At 60.8% G+C, this 21,214-nt stretch overlaps 1 protein-coding gene across 3 annotated transcripts in view; it reads right to left on the bottom strand.

Annotated features, from left to right (window-relative positions):
- Window positions 1–1,334: 1,334 nt before the first annotated feature.
- ELFN2 (extracellular leucine rich repeat and fibronectin type III domain containing 2) overlaps window positions 1,335–21,214 on the bottom strand; it is a 46,970-nt gene continuing 27,090 nt past the window's right edge. For 2 of the 3 annotated variants that reach the window (XM_037068086.1, XM_037068088.1), the window contains one exon: window positions 1,335–4,564. In XM_037068086.1, the coding sequence (XP_036923981.1) occupies window positions 1,639–4,113 (2,475 nt within the window). In that variant the 5' untranslated portion in view covers window positions 4,114–4,564 and the 3' untranslated portion in view covers window positions 1,335–1,638. Of the gene's footprint in view, window positions 4,565–11,978; window positions 14,021–21,214 lie in introns of those variants that run through there. The other variant, XM_037068087.1, reaches the window with a different exon arrangement.

Raw genomic sequence — 21,214 nt, forward strand, 5'->3', positions numbered from 1 at the left:
TAAGGTGCGTGTGGAGCCGAGGGGCACGTCGGCAGGTGGGCAAAGCTAGAGTTGTCCGCGCTCCTCACTGGCCCACCTCCCAACCGAAGGGGAAGGGACCACTGTCTCCAGCCCCTGAGCACCCAGGGTCCCACGGTTTCAGGACCCCAGACCTGTCCCCCACCAGCCCACTCCAGGAAGCCCCAGCGCCTGAGCAAGGCCTCTACGCTCTGGCCCGGTCTTCACTCACCGCCCTCTACCGCCCACACTGGGAGAGCCCTGGCAGTCCAGCGGTCCCAACTGCCGGGCTCTGGGTTGCCAAGGCGACAGCGGCTGGCCAGGGACAGGGAGGGGCCCTGTGAACCCAGCCGGCGCCACCCCCCAGCAGGGTGGGGGTGGTGCTCACTGTTTGTGCTTTGTTCGGATGTTGGGTGGGGAGCGGCAAAGGGGAAGGGGCCGTTTCCATATTTCTGTGGAAATATGGGAGCCCCTCAGGCCAGAGGCGGGACAGCCAAGAGGGGCTGGGTGGGAAAGCCCTCCTTCCGCGGGGCAGGTTGGGACGCTGCCCTAAGAGCCCGTGATGGGGGTCAGACAGGTAGGAGGTCAGGATGCAGGGGCACAGGCAGGAAGGCCCCATGACACCCCACCTCCCTGCGGGTCCCCCTGGGCATCACAGTGCGCTGCTGCCCTTCCGGGACAAGTAGGGGCCCTGGAGGCCCAGAGAGCTGGGGGCCGGGTGTGGAGGCCTCACGGGAGAGGCGATGGGTCCACCATGCCCCTCAGGCCTCCAGGGCTACTTGGAAGACACGTGAAGGGGCTGCTGGGTGTCCCCACGCCTCTGCTCCTTTCCTGTCAGCAGGGTTTCCTGCCTCCCCGGGGGTGCTGGCGTGGCCCCCCCAGCTCCTGCATGAAGAACCACAGCTCCACACTGAGGGCATGGCCGTGGGGCTTTCTAGAAAGAAAAAAGCACCCACCTGATTTCCAGGTCCCTCAGCCCCAGGAGACCACACGTGGAAGGGGGTGGTCAGTGAATGGAGGATGGGGCTCCGGGGCAGCCACGGGAGGTGGGGGCAGCACTGGGCTGTGAAGTCAGGAAACTGACTCCGACCTGCCCTGTGGCCCTGCGGTTCTCACCTGCTCTCCTTTCCCTGGGCCTCAGTTCCTCCATCCATAAAGGAAGGAGACAATGCCCCATGTCCACCTGGTGTTCATCTCCAAGCGTCCAGTCCCCCAACAGGGGACCTCTCCCTGCTCCAGAGTGGCTACAATCCATCTCTGCCCCACGCTCCTTTGCCCCCAAACCTGTCCCTAATGCCAGAGCCCCAGGCCCCACGCTCCTCTGGCTTCCTCACCGTCCGCCCAACCCTCCCAGCCCTGCACCCCCACCCCCAGAGTCCCTGGGCAGCACAGTAAAGACTCCTGGTTTCGGTGTCAGTGTGTAAACTTTAAGGAGAACGTGTCTTTGTTTTCCTGTCCGTTATTGTCGGGTGGTGGTTGTTCACAGTCAGGTGGTGGTCAGGTGTGTGCGTGGGTGCGTGCGTGTGGGTGTGCGTGTGCGTCCACTCTTCGGCCTCGGCCCCCTGAGCACCCCCGCCCGGCCACCCGGCCCCTTCCCCATGTGCTCCCCGCCCTCCCCCTCCAACCTCACCGGGGAGGAGGTCACAGCTTCTGCTGGGCCGAGACCCCCTTCCAGTAATCGAGGATGTCGTGAAGGTCCTCATCCTTGGCGAACTGGACCTTCTTGCGCAGGGCGTGGCCCGCAGCCATGTACACCTCCTCCCGGTGGTGCTTCTTGTAGGGCCGGAAGCGCTCCCAGATCTTGTGCGTGCTCTCCGAGGAGTACTCCGGGCTGGAGGAGTACCCTGAGTAGTAGTGTCTCGGGGAGAGCTGCGAGTAGGTGGAGTCCCGCTTGGAGCGGGTCAGTGGCTTGAGGAAGGACACTCGCTGGCTCAGGCTGTCGGCGCCCTCCTCGTAGTACAGGGCCGGGAAGCTGTGCCGGTGCTCGCTGCAGTGGTAGGCGGGCTTCACCTCCAGGTGGTGGACGCCACCCCCACTGCCCCCGCCACCCCCCCCACCCCCGCCACTGCCCGCGGGCACCAGCGGCAGCCGGTCCAGGGGGCTGTTGAGGGGGCTGCCCTTCTCGATGTATTTGGAGTCACCCTTGGCCAGCCCCGCGGAGGCTGGGTGGTCGGGCACGTCCAGGCTGAAGACCTTGGCGCTCTTGATGGAGCCGCTGGACGAGACGCTGCAGGTCTTCCGGGCCACGGCGGCATCGGCACTCAGCTGGCGCTGTAGAGGGTGGTGGGAGCTCTCTTTGTAGGGGGGTGAGAGGAAGGTGGGACGCTCCAGCGCCCCGGGGGCGGCTGCTGGGGAGGCTGCTGCGGCTGCAGGGAGTGACTGGCACTCAAAGGCCAGCTCAGGGTCCCCACCACCGCTGCCACCCCCCAGGAAGGAGGCGGCGTCCAGCTTGAGGGCGTCGATGCAGTTGTTGATGATCTGGTTCACCTTGTCCACCTCCTTGGCGATGGTGGAGATCTCCGCGGCCGAGCCCTGGCCGTTCTCCAGGTCCGGGAGGTCATCCTCTGGCCGGGCCAGGCCGTCCACGCCCGTGCCCGTGCGCACCTCGATGTAGTTGCCCTTGGTGGCCACCTTGGGCGTATCCAGCCCGGCCTCCAGCCCCTTGGAGGTGGGCGGCTTCTCCCCAATTACGGAGGGGATGGAGGACATTCGGGACACGGGCAGCACTGGGGGCTCACCCAGCTTCTGGGCGGCGTGAACTATGGACCCGGCCTCCACTTCGGCACCATAGCGCATCTCCAGGATGGTTTTCTTGACCTTGACAGACTTCTGCTTCTCCTCCTGCATGCGCCGCTTGCGCAGGCAGTAGTAGACAGCCCCCAGCACGATGACCATGCCGAAGAGGCAGCCCAGGATGGTCATGATGTAGTGGGTGGTGGTGGATGTGCTGGGCGCCAGGTCGCCCGGGACCGGGTCCCGCGTGGTGAAGGCCAGGCAGGTGTGGTTGAAGCGGCGGCTGTTCCGCAGCGAGGTCACGCAGAAGGTGTACTCCGTGTGCGCCCGCAGCTTGTCCAGGGTGACGATCTCCTTCTTGTTCTTGAGCGTCATGACGTCGGAGAAGTAGCTGTTGTTGTACTGGACCAGGACGTACATCTTGCTGTAGGGGTGCGGGATGATGACCACCAGGGTGGCCGAGGTGAAGGTGACGTGGTGCAGCTTGATGGCAGGCCCCGCGGACGCATCCGTGGTGGATGAGGCCGGCGGCTCCACCGAAAGGATGTCGTCGGGGTTGAAGCCCGAGTTCTCGTCGGGCTCCCGTTGGGCGTCAGTGGAATAGGGCGTGGGGTGGCTGTCGAGCCGGGAGGGCAGCGAGCCATTGCGGCACTTGGCCTGGAGCACGGTGATAGCATTGAGGCTGTGGTAGGGCCGGGGCACCAGCAGCGGGTAGCCGGCAAACTCTCGTGGCGACTCACACTGCAAGCGGTCGTAGTTCTTGGTGACGTTGTTGAAGACCACCAGCCAGGTGAGGAAGCCATAGAGGTCACACTCACAGTTGAAGGGGTTGCCGGCCAGCTCGCACACCATGAGGCTGGCCAGGCTGGCGAAGGTGGCACCGTCCAAGCGGCTGAGGCGGTTGGAGGACAGGTCAATGCTGATGAGGCTCGGGCACTCGGAGAAGGCGGCAGGCGTCACCACCTCGATGAGGTTGTGCTGCAGGAAGAGGAACTGCAGGCGGCCCATGCCGCGCAGCATGCCCTCGGTCAGGTTGCTGAGCTTGTTGTAGCCCAGCTGCAGCACCTGCAGGCTCGACTGGCCCAGGAAGGCGCCGTCCTCGATGTAGGAGATCTCGTTCTTGGTGAGGTTGAGGTCGGTGAGGTTCCCGAAGCGGTTAAGCGACGAGTAGAATACGGCCTTGAGCTTGTTCTCGTTGAGCCGCAGGTCGTGCACGGTGCTGTTGATGTGCTGCGGGATGGTCTCATAGGGCGGCTGGTTCTGGCTGCAGATGGCCAGCCACACGTACCCCTTGTCGCCCTCGATGAGCCAGCAGTCGGCACGCACGGCGCCGGGCCCACACACGCACAGCAGCGCAGCGGCGCACAGCCCCAGGCGCAGCATGGCGCTGGCCACGCCCCACCGCAGGCCGGACTCGGGGGGAGGGGCACGGAGGGCCTAGCGGCCAGAGGCTGGGGCTGGCAGCACAGTCCTCCCTGGGGCCGCCACCATCTTGGGGGCGACCCCCAGCACAAAGGCCCCAGGCGAGGCAGGCACCACCAGCGCCAACCGTCAGGGGCCTCCTGGGGTGCTAGCAGCAAGCACTGGGCACCACGGCCAGGCCGGGGCCAGGGGTGCTGCGGGCCCCACAGCCTGCTTCCCACGTTGCTCTTCTGCTGGGAACGTGCACCGGCTCTCGGGGCTTGACTTCCTCTCCCTCCTCCTCCTCTCCTTCCTCCTCAGGTTCTGGGCCCAGAACTTCAGACGATTCCCATGGAAGATTGGAGAGTGGAGCTCTGAGGGGGAGCAAGTAAGACAGGGGCAGGAAGGAAGAGACCCATCTGTCACCTGGTTCCTGAAAGGCAGCACGGAGAAGGGGGTGACAGGTCAGTGTGCAGGCCCAGAGTGGCCCCTCGAAGTCCAGAGCAGCCTCCAGTCCCTCCTCCACCCCCGCCTGCTGGGCGTCCTCTGGGCCAGTGGCACCCTGGGCTCCCCGAAACAAAAGAAGGGAGGGGCAAGGGAGGGGGAGGGAGGAGGGGCAAGGTCAGAGGACAGTGGCACAGAAGGGAGACTGGCAAGTTAACAGGTCGGGTGCACACACATTCACATGCACTCACACACATGGCCCAGCCCACTCAACCCACACAAAGACCCACACGCCCCACATGATCCAGACTCCATGGCACACGCACAGACAGATATACACACCTGCGCTCGCATGGGCCACACACGCCTGGCCGCGCACCTGGGCAGGCACCCTCCGATCCAGAAAAGGAATTAAGAAGCCCAGCAGAATGCCTCCTCTCCTCCATGCCCAGAGATAAATAATTCATTTGTTGTGTAACTGCTCTTGTTCCAAAAATAATTCCCTTGTCTTGGATTCCGTGGGGGAGGGGAGCAGAGTAGCGTGGCTGTGGGTCCCCCAGGAGGCGGGGTTCGGAGGCTGGGGTCTCTGGCAAGGGGAGGACGTGGACAAGCTCCCATTACAGACAAGGGCAGAGCTGAGGGAAAGAGAGGGCAAGAGGGAGAAGCCAGACACCCCTCAAACCCACCTCCTCAAAGACAGGGTGGGGGTGGCAGGGGAGCCCTCCGGCAGGCATACAGGCCGAAGGCCTCCAGAATACCGGGATCAGAGCTCTCCGGAGAGAGGCAGGGACTTGCCATGAGTCACACGGCACAGCCTGGGCCAGGATCAAGGCTCCTGAGACAGCGGAAATCACAAGGTCTGGAGCCCAGCCCACTGGGCCCAATTAGATAGACCAAGCACACCACCTGAGTCTGTCTCCACATCCATAAAGCGAGTGGGGACCCGGTCCCTGCCTGGCCATCTGCAGGGGAAGAAATGAGGTGAGCCGGGCTGCCTGTGACCGAGATGCAGATGGGCAGGGGGCAGCGCAGGGATTAGAGCCTGCAGACCCTCACTTTCCAAGCAGGGAAACTGAGCCCCAGACCAGGGGAGGCTTTGTCCTGGTGGTCTGGGGAACCAGACGCAGCCAGATTCAGCCCCAGCTCCTGCCCTGTGCTCCCTCCCCCCACCCTGGGCAGGGCCAGGGGTGTGAAGACAAGGCAAGAGAAGCCCATGTTTGGATGAAGCAAGCCGAAGGTGGCTGTTCGCAGGAGCCACCTCTGTTTCCGCCCCTCCTCCTGGGAGAGTCCAGAAAGAAGAGCGCTTTGAGAAAAAAAATATTAAGCCTTTGTCTTTGAAGTAAAACCAATTTGCAGCCCTAAGCCCCAGAGGGCTGCTGGAACAAGAGGAAAGAGGAGCGGGGAGGGGAACGTGCCCAAAGAGGTCCAAGCAGGAGGTTTTTGTGGAGGTGGCAGGTGACGGGGGTGTCCAGATGACCCCTCAGATGAAACCTGGAGTCAGAGGCTGTGATCATCAGGACCTGCTGGAGAGGTGGCCTCACACCTCCCAGCACCCCGCGGGAGCAGCAGGGACGAGGGGCCAGGCAGGGGTGGGGGTGGGGCGCCACAAGGCAGCAGGCAGGCACCCCATCCTTGGCTGCGAGGTGCAGGCTGAGGACTGGAGTCGGAGGCCTGGGCTCCTGCCCCAGGTAGCCGCTGGCTCCTAAGGGATAGTCCCACCCCTTCTTGGGCCCTGGTCCTCCCCAGACCTCACATGCGCACATACGCACATGTGCACACACATGCACACGCAGGTGAAGAGGTTGCACTGGAGGAGGCTGAGCAGCTGAGCTCGCCCTGTCAGAGAACCCTCTCCGTCCGCACCTCCTCTGGTTAGAAACATCCGGGGACCACATTTGTATGCAGGTGCGCACGCAGGTGCGCGCTGGCTCAGAGTGCCAGTGCAGGAGCACAGGCTCGCACCAGGAGATGGATGTGCGGGCAGGTGTGAGCACACACACATGCCTGTGTGCACAGGCTATGTGCCCTGGCGGCCAGCTACAGGGCTACTTGAGAGTAAACACGGGCATGCAGGGGGCCATCTGGAACACGGGCAAACACCTGCCTCTACATTGACATGTGTAGCACATGTATTATGTGAGTATGTGCACGCATGTGCAACCTTAGCCCACAGACCCCCCCTTGCCCCCACCCCCTCTCCTCAGATCCAAATTGCTTAAACCAGCTCCCCCCTCAGCCAGGTCCAGGGGCTGTTGGGCAAAGCGGAGCTCTGGCACCGGGGACAGCCCAGGCCATGCTGGGAGAATGTGAAAAGGCTAAGGGGGAGGGGAGGAGAGTAAAAGAAGGGGCCTGGTCTTGGGGTGGGGGCCAGTCTTGTCCCATCTCTTCCCTTCCCGACTCCCACCACACCCACTCTGAGCTCAGCCCACCTGAGCCCTCAAGGTGGCCCTGCCTGCGGCCTCTCCCCTACTCCTCCAGGTCTCCAGGACTCTCCGCAGTGACTCAGACGTAGCAGGGGAAGGGTCCCCCACCACCCTGTCCCACGTGTGTCAGCTACCACGTGCCTGTCCTCGTCCTGGGCTGCCTGCCCACCAGCCCTGGAGACCTGCCGCAGACAGGGCGAGGGTGCAGACCGGTCTAGCACTTGGCCCCAGCCTGCTGTGCGCCCACGGAGGGCATGAGGGACGAGGTGCCGGCCTGTGGGGGGTCTCTTGGGCCCAGGGCTGGGGTCTTGAGGATCACGCCCTTTCCCCGCGCCAAGGGGGACCCTCCACAGCACACACATTACTGGGAGGAGAAGGATGCTACCCCCCACACACCTGAGGGGAAGGGGAGAGAAAGGAAGGACAGGACAGAAAAGCAACAACATGGAGACAGCTGAGCAAGGAGAGACCCAAGGAGGAACCGAGGCTGCGTCTGAGATGGAGAAACCGATGGCCTGCAGAGCAGCGCAGTGAGATGATAGAGGGGGGGCCAGTACAGGAGGAGACAGAGCACCCTCTGCCCTCCCGCCCACCTACCCAGGGACAGGGAGACAGATGACACTGGGCCCAGCTGAGCCACTGAAATGCAGCCTGTGGCCAGCACAGGGGGAGGGGAAAGTGGCAGGACGTGGCTTCTGGAAGCAGCGGCCTTTTCTGCCCAGAGCCTAGACGGTGCTAAATCTGGCAGGGTGTGGCTGAAGGCCCAGTCCCAGCCAGGAACACATCTGGCGAAGCGCAGCGCTCCTGTCTGATCTGGCCTGCGAGGGGGCCCCCTCTCCACCCGCCCGCCCCCACTGTGCCAGCTCCTCCCAAACACAGGTGTGAGGCAATGAGGAACCTCTGGCCAGAGGTGTTCCACCAGCACCTCCTTAAGGGTCCCTCTTTCCTTCTACCAGGGAGAGAAGCCACATGGCAAGGCTGGGGGACTGAGGGAGCTTGGGGTTGGCCCCAGTCTCGCTGGCTACACTCCGTGTGATATGCCTTCTCATGGGGACACCGTCGGATGGAGAGAGGGGAGAAGTCAGCGAGACCCCACAGGTCTGGCAGGCAGAGCTGAGGCGGGGCCTCCGTTCAGAGCAGCCCCGCTCTGAAGGTCTGTGTCTCTCTGGGCACAGCAACGCCCCCTCCCCCAAGTCAGCGGTTGATTTCTGCACCTTTCTTCTCCAGGTGCCAACAGTTCAGGGACCCTCAGAATCCTAGCGCTTTGGAGCTGGAAGGAGGAGGAGGAGCCCTTGCTCAGCCACTCCCAGCCCTTCCCAGAGGGGAAACTGAGGCCAGCACTGGCAAAGGGACATGTTCTGCTGGTGGTGGGTCAGGCTCAGGAATCAGGGTGGCAGCAACAGATCCGGACCTGCCAACCTCGAGTTCACTGGGACTTACTGCCCTGGCTTGGCTCCCATGAGCTCCCCAGGGACAGATCTGTGTCTTTGCCCAGGAAGCGGAATGAATAATTCCCACCTTTCAAGGCTGCAGTGAGCTAATGTGCATCATTCCCACACAGGGCTGCACCCCAAGGCTCAGCATCCTTGGCCTCCCCTCCCCGGGACAGGGGAGAGGATGGCCAGGGTGAGGTCTGCCTGAATGTCCCCTGGCCAAGGCGGGGAAGGGGGACAGGGAGCAGAGGTCTGACAGGGAAGCACAGGGCTGGCCAGCTCAGAGACCTCAGGCGAGTCCCAGGCCCTCTCCAAACTTCAGTTTCCCCACTTGCATGTCAAGATGAGTACTCTCCCAGGGCTCCTTTGAAACCCCAGGATACGGTGGAGTCAGATATCCTCATACAGAGCACCACCCTGGGCTCCTGCTCATGGGGCCACACTCCCACGGGGACATTGGAGGGGTCCAGGCAGTGTGTGTTCCAGCCTCCCAGGACTTGAGGTGTAGCCAGGGAAATCTCATCTGTCACTGCTGATAAGCCCTGGCAGGAGCTCCTCCCTGGGACGGGCTGGCCAAGGCTCCCCAAGGTACCAGTGTCGCTATCTGTGTCCATGCCATTGCCCAGGACCAGGAGGCCCAGGGACTCCTGGGCCCGGCCAGAACATTGGGCCCTAACCCAATGGCTCATTTGTGTCTGACACGTGTGTTCTTTAAATCTTGTACTGCCCTGCATGGCTGGCGCTGTTAGCCTCATGTTACAGATGAGGGAACTGAGGTTCTCTGCTTCCCCAGCTTCCTCTAAATAGCTGGGCCCGTGGCATGGACTGGACATGAGTGGGCTGCCTGGTGGGTTTCCCACCCCCTGAGACAGCGCCTCCCTCCCTAGCAGGGAAGTGTGCCCACATGGATTGTGCACAAGCCGAGAGAGACTCCAATTTCTCCATCAGTCAGGAGGTACTTGTTCCAGGCCAGCTGTGCTCCTCAAACCCCCAGACCCACTCCTACCTCAGGGCCTTTGCACGTGCTCTTTTCTCTGCCTGAAATGCCCCCCACCCCACCCCCACTGTATCTGAACAACTCATTGCCCCATTCAGGTCTCTGCTCAACCGCTCCCCCCAGCCCCACCCTTCCCTGACACCAAATCTGAGACAACCCACTGGCCATTCCACCCTGCCTTTGGTACACATTCAGAGCACTTGTCACTGCCTCACATCATTTTGTTCTTTATGATCACATCCTCCCTGCCCCACCCATCCTGCAGTCAAAGCAGGCTCCGCCCTCCCCACTGCTGTGACCTCCAGGCCTGGAACAGGCTCAGACACGCACAGAGCACGTGCCCAGGACAGGATGTATAGAACGAGAGCTCAGAGGTAAGGACAGGGTGCTAACTATCAGAGGGAGGGACCCCACTTCTGATGGGGTGCCCACTCTGTGCCAAAAGTGTGCTGAGCCCTCCTTTTAGCCCCACGACCCCCATTTTACAGGTGAGGAAGCCAGCTTGGAGAGGTGCAATGACCTACCCGAGACCACACAGCCAGGAACCTGGAGCAGTCTGAGCTCTTATAATTGTCAGACTCCAGAATCCCAGCAGAGGTGATCTCTCCTCAACTTGCATACCTCCAGTGACAGGGATCTCAGCACCCATCTGAGGCTACTTAGTGCCTTCTCGAGCAGGTCTGACAGTTAGAAACTTCTTCTTATATTACAAAGCCAAATCTGGCTCCACACACCTCTGTGCTTTAGTCCTAGCGCTGCCTGGGACCCCTGAGAACACAGGCAGTGGTGCCCCTCGAAGGCCCTTCGGATGTCTGCTAGTCTGCTACCTCGTGCCCCTGCAGTCAGCTTATCCCAGGTGCACGGCCTCACATCCTCCCCTGCTCTTCCTACACCATGGTGGCTTAGGCCTCAGATCCGCTGCCCAGGGCCATGCTTGCTGACAAGGTCCCTCCGAAAAATGGGTCCTCCAGCGCCAAGCATCTGTACCATGTGGCCTGAGCAGTGGTGGGCCCCAGGGACCCCGCTCTGCTGGCCCCCTGCTTGTTGGAGCAGTGTGAGCGTGCCAACGCTGTGTCCTCACCTCCTTGTCCCAGAAGCCAACCGAAGCCCTCACACACCCCACCACACAGCTGCAACGCCCTCAGCATGACCTCCGTTTGGGTTTCACCGGAGGTGCCGGGTGTCTGCCCGCCCCCATTCAATCATGTCTTGTTAGGCTCATGCCTTTGTGCTGGCTGCCCCGCCTCTCCAGGGAGCTGGGTGCTGCCCCTCAATACCCAGCGCCCACTCCTGGCTCTGTGCCCCCCTGCACCAGGTAAGCAGGCCGCACCCATGTCCATGTCCTAAGGAAAGAAGAAGCAGGCCTGAAGCTCACCCCTGGGGCAGGTGGTCCAGCCAGCTACACACACACTCATCCACATTCCATCCACACCCACACGCTCTCTGCATACTTACTATGTGCCCAGCAGCACACTGAGAGCCCACTCACCTGAAGAGCTCAGTAAGAAGGGCACCGTGCCAATGGCAGCAAGAGCTGCCAGCAATGGGGTCTGCAAGACCCTGGTGCACAGGTGCCCCTTTCCAAGCTGGGGACCTTGGCCCAAGCCGGGGCGGGGCTAGCATGCAGAGTACAGGCAGTTATGCCACACTGCTGGCTGGCTGGCTGGCTGTGTGACTGTGGGCAGATCAGTGCCTTACCCCTCTGGGCCTCAGTTTCCTCATCTGTTTGGGGAGAAGAGCTGTGCACACATGTCTCTGCCTTACCAGCCTGTCCCAAAGCCTTCAGTACACTGCCCATTGCATCATCCCCATACACTCAACAGGTCCCTGGGCCTCCCCTGGCCCCAGGGGTGTCATGTCTGTCACCAGCACCTGTGCTGTGTCTAGGCCTCAGTGGAGGGAGGTAGGCAGGAGGATGGCAGGGTTTTTACCAAAAGGCTTGACCTTGGAAACCACCCAGCAGCCTGCCACTGGTTTCACAGATGGCCAAGGTCATGCGGCCCACTCCCCGGAACCCACTCCCCGGCCCCAAGAGGCCCAGCACCCACCCCACCCACCACCAGGTGCTTGGCAGAACATGTGATCCTCCTGCCCACAGCCAAGGGTGAGCTGCATTAAAAGTCCATCTCCTACTCCCACCCCAGGGGTCATCTCTGGCTTTCCCATAATCCTCCAGGCTAATTGGATGACTGCTTCCCCTATCTGACCCCTGCCTCCCTCACCTGACTTCTGTCCCCCACCTGACCCTTGCCTCCTCACCTGGCCCCTGCCTCCCCCACCTGACCCTTACCTCCCCCAGCTGACCCCATCCCCCTAGCTGACCCCTGCCTCCTCACCTGGCCCCTGCTTCCCCCACCTGACCCCTGCCTCCCCCACCTGACCCCTACCTTCCCAAGCTGAGCCCTGTCCCCCCATCTGACCTCTGCCTCCTCACCTGGCCCCTGCCCCCCAGCCTGGCCCCTGCCCCCCTCCTGGCCCCTGCTGGCCTCTTGGTCTTGGCTCCAGCAAACCCCAGGCCCCCACTCAGCTGTAGCCCCAGGCACTACTCACCAGTCTCCACTGGACCCGCTCTTTCACCAGTGCCTGCGCACACGCGGCTGCCTCTGCCTGCATGGCCTCCATTCATTCATTCAATAAACATTTATGGAGCACCTACTATGTACTAGGCGCCAGCTAGGCCCACCCTCCGGCTCTGTCTCCTCCACCTGCTCCTCCTGCAGGGCCCCACGGGGTGAATATTTCCCTGCCTTCCAACATCCTTAGGGCTGTCCCAAGGCGGAGGGACGCAGCAGGGGCCCACCAGGAGATATAGAGGCCCTGGGTGGCGGGGCGTGCAGCCCCATCAGAGGCAGCCTGGGGGGCAGGGGTGCACAGCCCCAGCCAAGATGAAAACAGTTGTGGGCGGGGCCTAAGTGCATCTCATGAACCCTCCGCACAACCTTATCATTATGCCACTTCATAGAGGTGCAAACTGCTCCACAACGGCTTTGATCTTCCCTGGCACTGGGCGCTGGGTCAAGAGATGCCATGCAATCCTGTTTCATCTGGGCAGTCGTTCCTAGATGTTTTTTTTAACTAGTTGCCAAGGTTGAAAACTTGGGGGATTTTATTTTTAAAATCCCCATTTCTGGAATCCACTGGAAACCCTGGGAGACCTGGCTGCCAGGGATCTGCATCCGGTCGGGAACAGAGCGGGGTCACCAGCCCCCGTGAGCCCACCGTCCTCCCTGCCTCTCCGGCTAAGGTTTCCATTGGCCCCTGGGCGCTGGAGTTTTCAAGGCCAGCAAGAGAGGAAATCCCAGAGTGGGGACGGTTAGAAACCCAGCCTGTGCAGGGGAACCCATGAGTCTCCGGTCTGGGAACCAAGCCTATCACCATCCCTGCCTCACTGTTTTGGTGGCTCTGGGTCTTTTGGGGGCCTTAAGAGCTCTATGCTGTATCTACAAGTCCTTGGCCCCAATGTCTACTGAGTTTTGGTCTCTGTGGTCACCAATTCTGCAGAACTTCAAGCTGCCCTGCCCCGTCTGCAACCCCCACCAGCTTGGCTCCATCCAAGCAGGCCCACTGGGGTAGGAATCCCAAACCAGAGGAGTACCCAGATGAGCCCCCACACTTGCCTGTTACCCTGTGGGGCTCCTGACTCTCCAACAATGCTGCTTGGGTTGCTGGGTCGCATTTGGGGCCCCTGTTGGTGTTAATGGGTTACTCACTCCCAAATACAATTCCAGCCCCATGTAACACTGCCAGCTGGCCTGGGCTGAGGTTCCAGCCCAGACTGGTGTGGACACCAGGCCTCGGGCCTCAGCTGCTGGAACCACAGCCCAGGGCAGGGCCTGCAACAAAAGGCTCTTGGGGTTCTGGAATGGCCCCTGGCTCCCATCGTTCTTCCCACAGACTTTGGGCTCCCCTCACTCTGCTCACCTGGGACTCCTGCCTGTCATCCCCATGGGCCATCGGGCCACAGCCCACCACAACTAAACCATGCAGCCACAGAGGGTCACTCTCCTGGCACTGAGACTAGTTTCTCTGGGGCATGGGTGGGGGCCGGGCAGGGGAGCCCACGGAGGCCTGCAGCTGTAGCGCTGGAGAACAAGGAAGCTCTGTCCCTGCAGAGGAGCCCCAGGAACGCCCGGGGCGGGGGGGGGGTGGCTGCCCCGTGGCTGCGGGCTGTGCAGACACCATCTCTCAGGACTCACGGCCACGAGGTCCGTGTGGCCAGTCCTCAGAGGCCAGCCCTCCCTGAGGCTCTCCCTGAAGGGCGGACACATTCCACTCAAATCCCAGCTCTGCCCCTGAACCAACAGCGTGGCCCTGGCAAGCTGCTCCTTTCCTCTGAGTCTCAGCCTCCTCTTCTGTAAAACGGGGCTGGAGGGCACCACCTCAGGGGTCTGGCACGTAGCACGTGTTCTAGAAGGTTGGCTGTGGCCAGTGTGGTTATTGTGGCCTGGGTCCCCATCACCAGCTGAGGAGACAGGGGCGGTAGGAAAGGGGTGAGGTCTGGCCCCTGACAAGGTCTTCCTTTCATTCTGGAAGGCAGCACACCCCTCTTTGCTTGTCCCTGCCCCCTCTCCTAGGTCTACTGTCCCCCAAAACCTGCTCCCCACACCCCTTCAGCCTGGTCCCCAGCCTCTGCTTCGCCCCCATTGCCAAAGCACAATGGCCACCATAATTAACGGATTATCTCAGCGTGACAGCTGCGGGCCTTTGAAAACTGGGTTGAATAACAAGGTCCTGGCATACGGTAATTTCTCCTCTGCTCCTGCTCCCTGGCTCCCTGGTCCTCCCTTCTCTCACCCTCACTCCACCTTGTTATGCGTGCACATGTTTCTTCCCCTTTCCTTCCTCAAACACCTTCTTCCTCCAGATGGCAAGGGGGCAGGCTAGGTTCTGCTCTCCCTACCCGGCCTGCTCTCTGCTGCAGAGACAGGTGGGATTGACCCTCCCGGGCCCCTCCTTGCACCTGGCACTGGGAAAAGCACTTGACACATGTGACTTCTGTAATTTCCTGACACCTGCCTTCTAGGACTGCGCCCACCCTGGAGCAGAGACCCTGGCTTCCCCCCACCCCCCAGGCTGCTCCTCCTCCAGCTCCCCTGCCTTCCCTGGGGTCCTGGTCCCAGCCCTCTGCTCTCCTCCTTCAACCCCCTCCCCACATCTCATACCCTCTTGTGGCTTCTTTCATCACCTTAACGTGCTGACCATGCCCTGGCCACTGCATCCCGGCTGCCTCCTCTCTGACCACTCATCTCCGTCCACTACTGGGCTCGCCTTCCAAGCCCACCCATGCCCCACCACTGCTTTTGCCCGCCATTCCCAGACCAGTCAGAAGCATCCACAGCTGCTCAGCCCCCTGCACCTGGAAGTTCCGTGTATGCCCGCTCACTGCTCCTGCTCTGTTCCAGCCTCCTTCCTCTGCCATGAATTTCTCAGCATCCTCACTGGTCTCTGCCTCCAGCCTCACCAGGATGGGCAAGTGCGAAAATGAAAATCTGAGCATGGCACTCTCCTGCTCAAAAGCCTTCACTGGCTCCCTACTGACTGGGGAAAATTCCAGCAACAGACACTAGAAGCTCTGTCCGTGGGGCCTGTGGTGCTGTTCCTGCTCTCCTCTCCTGCCCTCTTGCCTCCCCTCACCAATTATAATGGCCTGGTTGGAGTCCTTCGGGGGTCCCCATAGCCCCCTGGGCTTTCTCCATCACGACTGACATCACAATTACTGCTCATACCCCTGGACTGAGTTCTCCGAGGAAGGGCCCAGATTCTCTATTACAGCCCAGCACCAGGCACCCAGTAGGCGCTCAACAGATACCTGTTAGTGACTGAATGAAAGAGGCCTGCTCTCTCCCTTTATAGGTAAGGAAACCGAGGCTCAGAGTGATTAATGACTTGCTCAAGATCACACCGTTTGTACAAGACAAAACCAGGATTTGAACCCAGGCCTGTGATTCCAACGCCAGTCTCTTCCACTCCCTGAGGAGGGCTGTGGGGGTCAGCTTCTGCACAAGCCCTAAGGGACTTGAACCGAGATAAGAACTGGTAAGAAGATGGGGCTCCCTACCGAGGCTGACCTTGAACTAACCACATGACTCCCAGGGCCTCAGTCTGCTCACCTGTAGGGTGGGAAGGAGCCCCACCTCACTCCCCATTTCAGAGGGTCCCTGAGGGGGCCAGAGAAAGCTGGTCCTGCCAATGACATCTGAGGGACCCCCACCGCCCCTCCAAACCCATCTGTGGTGCCCTTGGCAGGCACTCCTCGGAGCTCGGGGGCTTCCTAGGATGGGAGATGTTACACAGGGCAGAGACCCCCACTTTAGTGAGCACTAGTGAGAGAAGCATGGGGGTTGGGGGGTCAGATCATGGCCTTGGGCAAAAACTCCCTTCTCTCAACTTAGCTGCCCCACCTGTGAAGTGGCCCCCAAATGCCCACTCATTAGGGCTGCAGCGGGGCCAGGTATGAAGTGCCTGGCATGGTGCAGGCACGGCCACAGCCACGGTGCAGGCGTATATCCCAGGGAGAGAGGAGAGCAGAAGGGTGCAGGACAAAGCAAAACCATCTGCTCTGACTCTCCCCTCAACAGCCCACAAAATAGAGTTCAAACCCCAAAGTGTGGCCCTGGGGCCCCTCCCTCCCTCTCTAAGCTCACAGCCCACGACACCCCCTCACAGCCTAGGGAGTGGCAAGGTTGCCCACCTGCATGTGTTCCCTGGGCCTTTGCTCACACTGTTTCTGAGCCTGGGGTGCCATTCCCACACTTCCCCACCCTCCATAGCCCAGACTTCATGCCTCCTCCTCTGAGAAGCTTTCAGGGATTTCTGCAGGGAGTGGAGGCTCCCTGCTCTACCCCCATCCCCTAGTCCATCCTCAGGGAATCCTGGAAAGATCCTAGGGATTGCTTCACCCCAGCTCTCCTCCCCCTGTTTTACAGATGGGCAAACTGAGGCACAGCCGAGGGACAGAAGCTCCCCAGGGATGTACCTGAACCCAGGTACCTGCTGCTTCCGGCCCAGCAGGCAGCTTCTCTCCTGGATCTGAGCTGCCGTTCTGCCCTTGCCTGTCCTCCCCGAGTCCCCAGCCCAGAGCTACCTGAGGACGGGACCCTCATCTTCCTCTCTGCTCCCCCACCCCAGTGCCTAGCCTAAGGCCTGGCGCATAGTAGGCACTCAGTAAATGTCTGTTGAATTGAATTGCGCTCAGGACAGCCAGTCGTCTCTGCTCTGTAAGAGAAGCATAGAGTTAGTGGAGCTGTTCCCGTGGTGACAGGGGCGGGAACCAAGCTGGTGGGGGGGGGGGGGAGTCTGGCTTCCCAAGGACCCTAAGGGCCCTGGGAAGGAGACAGGGTCTGGGAAGCTGGAAAATTCGGACTTAGATGAGTCCAAATTCTGTCCCAATGGGCAGTATGGCCCTGGCAAGCCACGCCACCCCTAGGGCCTTGGTGGCCTCATCTGTCCAGTGGAGATGACACTCCAGCCCCCGGGGGCTCCGAGGACTGTTTGCCATGAGGACTACAAGAGACGTGAGGAGCACAAACAGCGACGCCCCCTCACGAGCACTGTGCTCAGAGGCTGACCCACAAACTCGGGTGGGCAGTGTGCCCAACAAGGAAACGCAAGAACAGATAAGGAAACTGAGGCTTGGAGAGGGGGTGGCTTGCCCGAGGCCTCACAGCCCATGCACCTGATGCCATGCTGTACCCACAGTCTCCCTGCAGAGCTGGAGGGGAGCGAGGCATGGCTACAAACCCCAGACAAAGGTGTTGGTCGATCCCACCGCAGGGTGGCCCGGCCCAGGCCCAGGCTCGGGTGCAGCAGGAGTCCCAGGGCCAGGAAGGGAAAAGTGAGAAGCCATGTCTTCCCTTCTCGTGGGGGTGGGCTCTGATTCCACAGCATCCAGAGGGTTCAAAGCCACACTGAAATCTCTAGGCTGCAAAGGCCTGGGCCAGCTGCGGTGTTAATGTAAATCAGCAGACCATAAGTACACAGCCAGGTCAGTAGGCCAGGGCCACGCCCCAAGAGCAGATCAGGGGTGTGTTACCCTAGCCATGCCCCACAGTCCTCTCCCCTTGGGCCTCGGTTTCCTCGTCTGTCAACAGCATGCTACCCCATGACCACAATGGCTCAGGTTCTTCACTCAACACCCTGTCATTCCCTGACCCAGCCAGGCAGATGGGAGGGAGGCCCTCAGCACTCCATCCAGAGACCAGGGGAGGAGAAGAAAAGGACGCAAGACCGGCTCGCCCTGGGCCCGCCTGGGACAGCTGGGGGAGGGGTTGGGCCGTGCCCCTGCTCGCTGGCTGGAGCCAGGGAGAGACAGGGAAAGGGGCCTAGACCCCAGCCATTCCCTCAGTCACTCCCTCAGTCATTCCATCAACCATTCTTTCAGCACCTCCCACTGCGAGCCGAGGACTCCCAGCCAAATGACAGCCCCAGGTGGGAGCTCTAGTGGGGAAGACAGCGAGATAAACAAGCACCCCTCTCCCCCACCCTCATCCACCAGGGCCGTCTCCTGCGGCCCATCCCATCTTGCATCTAGGGACCCTGCCTTCTGCCTGGCCAGGGACAGGGACAGGGACAGGGAGGGTGACCTCACTCTCCCTGTAAACGCAGGGCCCAACACCATGCCCATAAATGTTCACAGGCTAATAAGGCATCATGAGAACATAAAACAGGGTGCCTACTCAAGCACAGGGCTGTGACATGGGCCTGGGACAGGGGGGACGGGGCGGGGGCATCTCACTTCACCCACCACCAACTGTGTGCCAGGCCCACACACTTAATACACAACAGCCACGCTGATACAGCCACTTGAAGGATGAAGAAATGAAGGCTGAGAGAGACTGAGGGATGCGCCCAAGACCCCAAAGCTACAAAGTGGCCCGGCACTCACTGCTCCCCCAAACGAGACAGAGGTGGTGCACAGCACCCCCCAGCACAGGTGCTCCAAGCACCCCAGGGACGACGTTCACAAAGTCTGGGACCAGCCCCCCAAAACCAGGAGCAGGGGAGGGGTCAATGCCCTGCTTCCTCATCAAAGCCTCAAAGGAGCCCTGAGTGGCAGACAGACTCTCAGCCGCCACCTGGAGAAACTGAGGCTCTGAGCAGTGATGTGGGCCAGCCACAGGCCCATCATACTCTAGAGGTACTCTCTGGTCAGCGCACAGAGGGGCCCTCTTGCTGGCTGGTGGTCCCACCTCTAGCCCCTCTGAGACTCATGGGCAAGGCAAGCGGACGTGGGCCTGGGCCCGACGCTGCCCCAGCTGGCTGGGTGACTTGAACAAGGACCCGCCCTCTCTGAGCCCCAGGGTTCCCAAGACCCATCTCCTCTGCCCCACCCCACACAACAGCAAGGAGCTGAGGGCAGACTGATGAGACGCATCCCTCCTACAAACCAAAAGTGCGGTCCACATTTAAGGGAACTTAATTGTCACTCTTACACTTTCCTTGGCCTTCCTTGACACTTCTCTGCCCTCTTTTCTAGAAAGGCTGTGGCAGGTGTCAGAGGCGCAGCCCCTGTGCTAAGGACTTGTCACCCATTTCATCCTCAGGATCCTAGGAAGCAGGTACCATTTTTGTGCCCACTCTGCAGAGAAGGAAATTGAGGCTCAGAGAGATCCAGTGACTTATTCAAGACCACACAGCAAGCAGTGAGCGCACCCCAGCCCTGACACCACCGCACCCCCAAGTGTCTGTGTGTTCAGCCCTCTGTGGTGCCAGGGTCCTCTGGTTCATTACTGCCCACCGGCCCCTCAGTTTCTCCGACTTCCCAGATGTATGAAATATTCACATTTCCATCATCAGCGGCTCACATACACTTTTCCTTCAAGGCCTTCAGAAGCCCCATTAATCATTCAGACACACCTGCATATTCATTAACTTCCGAATTAATACAGAGTCCCTTATTACTTCGGGCCTGCTGCCTGCATTAAAGACATTCGACTTCATTCATTATTAACCTCCCTGGGTAAACGAGAAATCCCTCCTTCACAGAGGCGGGCTCGCCCAGGCCCGCACACAAGCAGGCAGGTCTGCTCGCAACCCAGCTGCTGTGTGACCTTGAGCCAGGCCCTTACCCTCTCTGAGCCTCCTGGTTGCTTACCCAGAAAAATCAGGCAAAGGATAGTCTCTAAGCACCGCGCAGCTCCTCAGAGTCAAGCCCGTCCCACCTTCTGCTGACTCCTGCGTCCCTGCCCTGCACGCTGTCTTTCCTGGACTTGCATAACCAACCCTCTGTTCTCCGTAAACCAAGGCGTGTCCTCCGTAGTTTCCTGATCCTCCCCTCCTGTGGCCTCCAGTCACACCAGGCCCCGGCTTTGCAGACAGTGGGCCTGGGCCCTGGCACCAGCCCATCGCCTCCAGGACGTCATCTGTCCCCCAGGCTAAGCTGGCTAGGCAGACCATGCATATGCCCCAAAGCAGAGGCCATGGACCCCGCAGCCAGGGAGGGTGAGTGTCAGCTGCAGCACGAACATAGCGATGGCAGCAATGGCGACAATAACAGCGCCCCGCATTTCCTGAGTATGGATCGGGCCTTTGCTAAGCCCCAACTTTCCCCCCCTTCTTAGAACAGCCCCCACTTTACAGGTGGGAAAACCAAGGTCGGTGAGGTCCAGGCATCCCCCAGGAAATGCTGGTGCCAGCTGTAAACCGGGTGTCTCTCACTAGGGGTCCTGAGTGCTTCACCCTCACCCATGCCACCTGGAGGCAGGACCCTTGGATGCCATCTTGCACTGGCTCCCTCCTTCCCTGACAGCTCCTCTGTGTGCCAACCCTGCCTAATGGAGCTGTGTCCACAAAGCAGGTCCCCCATTCCCTGGCAGACACCTGACCCATCTCCACTGCTCCTGGCGCTGAGCAGGTCTACGGATGAAGCATGAGAACGCCGCAGCCAGCATCGCCCTGCTGCCTCAGACTTGCCCTCCTCCTCCACCCCATGGTGCCTCTGCGCGGGGCCGCTCACCGCCAGCAGGAGCAGGCCAGGCCACCGCCACCTGAAAATGCTTCACTCCCGGACAAACTGGTTGCGTGATGGTGAGCCCATCACCAAACCTTTCTGTGCCTCGGTCCCATCATCTGAATCACACCTGACTCTGCCCTCTGCCTTATCCCTCATCCCCAATCCACCCCGACACCTGTCCAGGCCACACACCTGTGCGTCCAGGCCACCAATGGCTCTTATCTGAATTGCAACCACCGCCTCCCAGAACCTCCTGGCATCACCTGGGTTTCTCCCCTCTGTTCTGTTTGGCTGCCAGACAGCCTCTCAAAACACCATCTATCATGCATCCATGGACAGCCCACTCTTAAAGCCCTTCCAGAAGCTTCTGTGGCTCCCAGACCAAAGCCAGAAATCCTCCTTGAAGATCAAGGCCCCACAGGACCTGAGCCAGCCGTCTGTGCCAGACCCTTCCTCCCGCTTTCCCCCAAGGCGGCTCCCCACTCTCCCACAGAGAACGTCCCCCTTCTCGTCCGATGCCATGACGGGCATCTGTCCCCTACAGCATTGGGGCCGCCCTGCGGGCATAGCCCATTCTCCACTGTAGCTGCGGCCCCTGGCCCGGTCGGAACAGCAGCCCTGTCAGGCAGAGACAGCGACCCCCTGAGCGTGCTGCGGTCAGTGCCACCGGGGAACCTGGCAGACCGCAGGGAAGGCCTCGCCGGCCTCCGTCTGTGTGCAGACGCAGCTCTGCTCTTAACAGGATGGCAAGTCGTCCAACCCGCTTCTTCTGTTCCTAATATTTTTTAAAAGATTTTATTGTTTATTTTTAGAGAGAGGGGAAGGGAGGGAGAAA

The sequence above is a fragment of the Sturnira hondurensis genome, unplaced genomic scaffold, assembly GCF_014824575.4.
Source record: "Sturnira hondurensis isolate 20B ecotype Veracruz unplaced genomic scaffold, ASM1482457v3 Scaffold0017436, whole genome shotgun sequence".
Classification (NCBI taxonomy): domain Eukaryota; kingdom Metazoa; phylum Chordata; class Mammalia; order Chiroptera; family Phyllostomidae; genus Sturnira; species Sturnira hondurensis.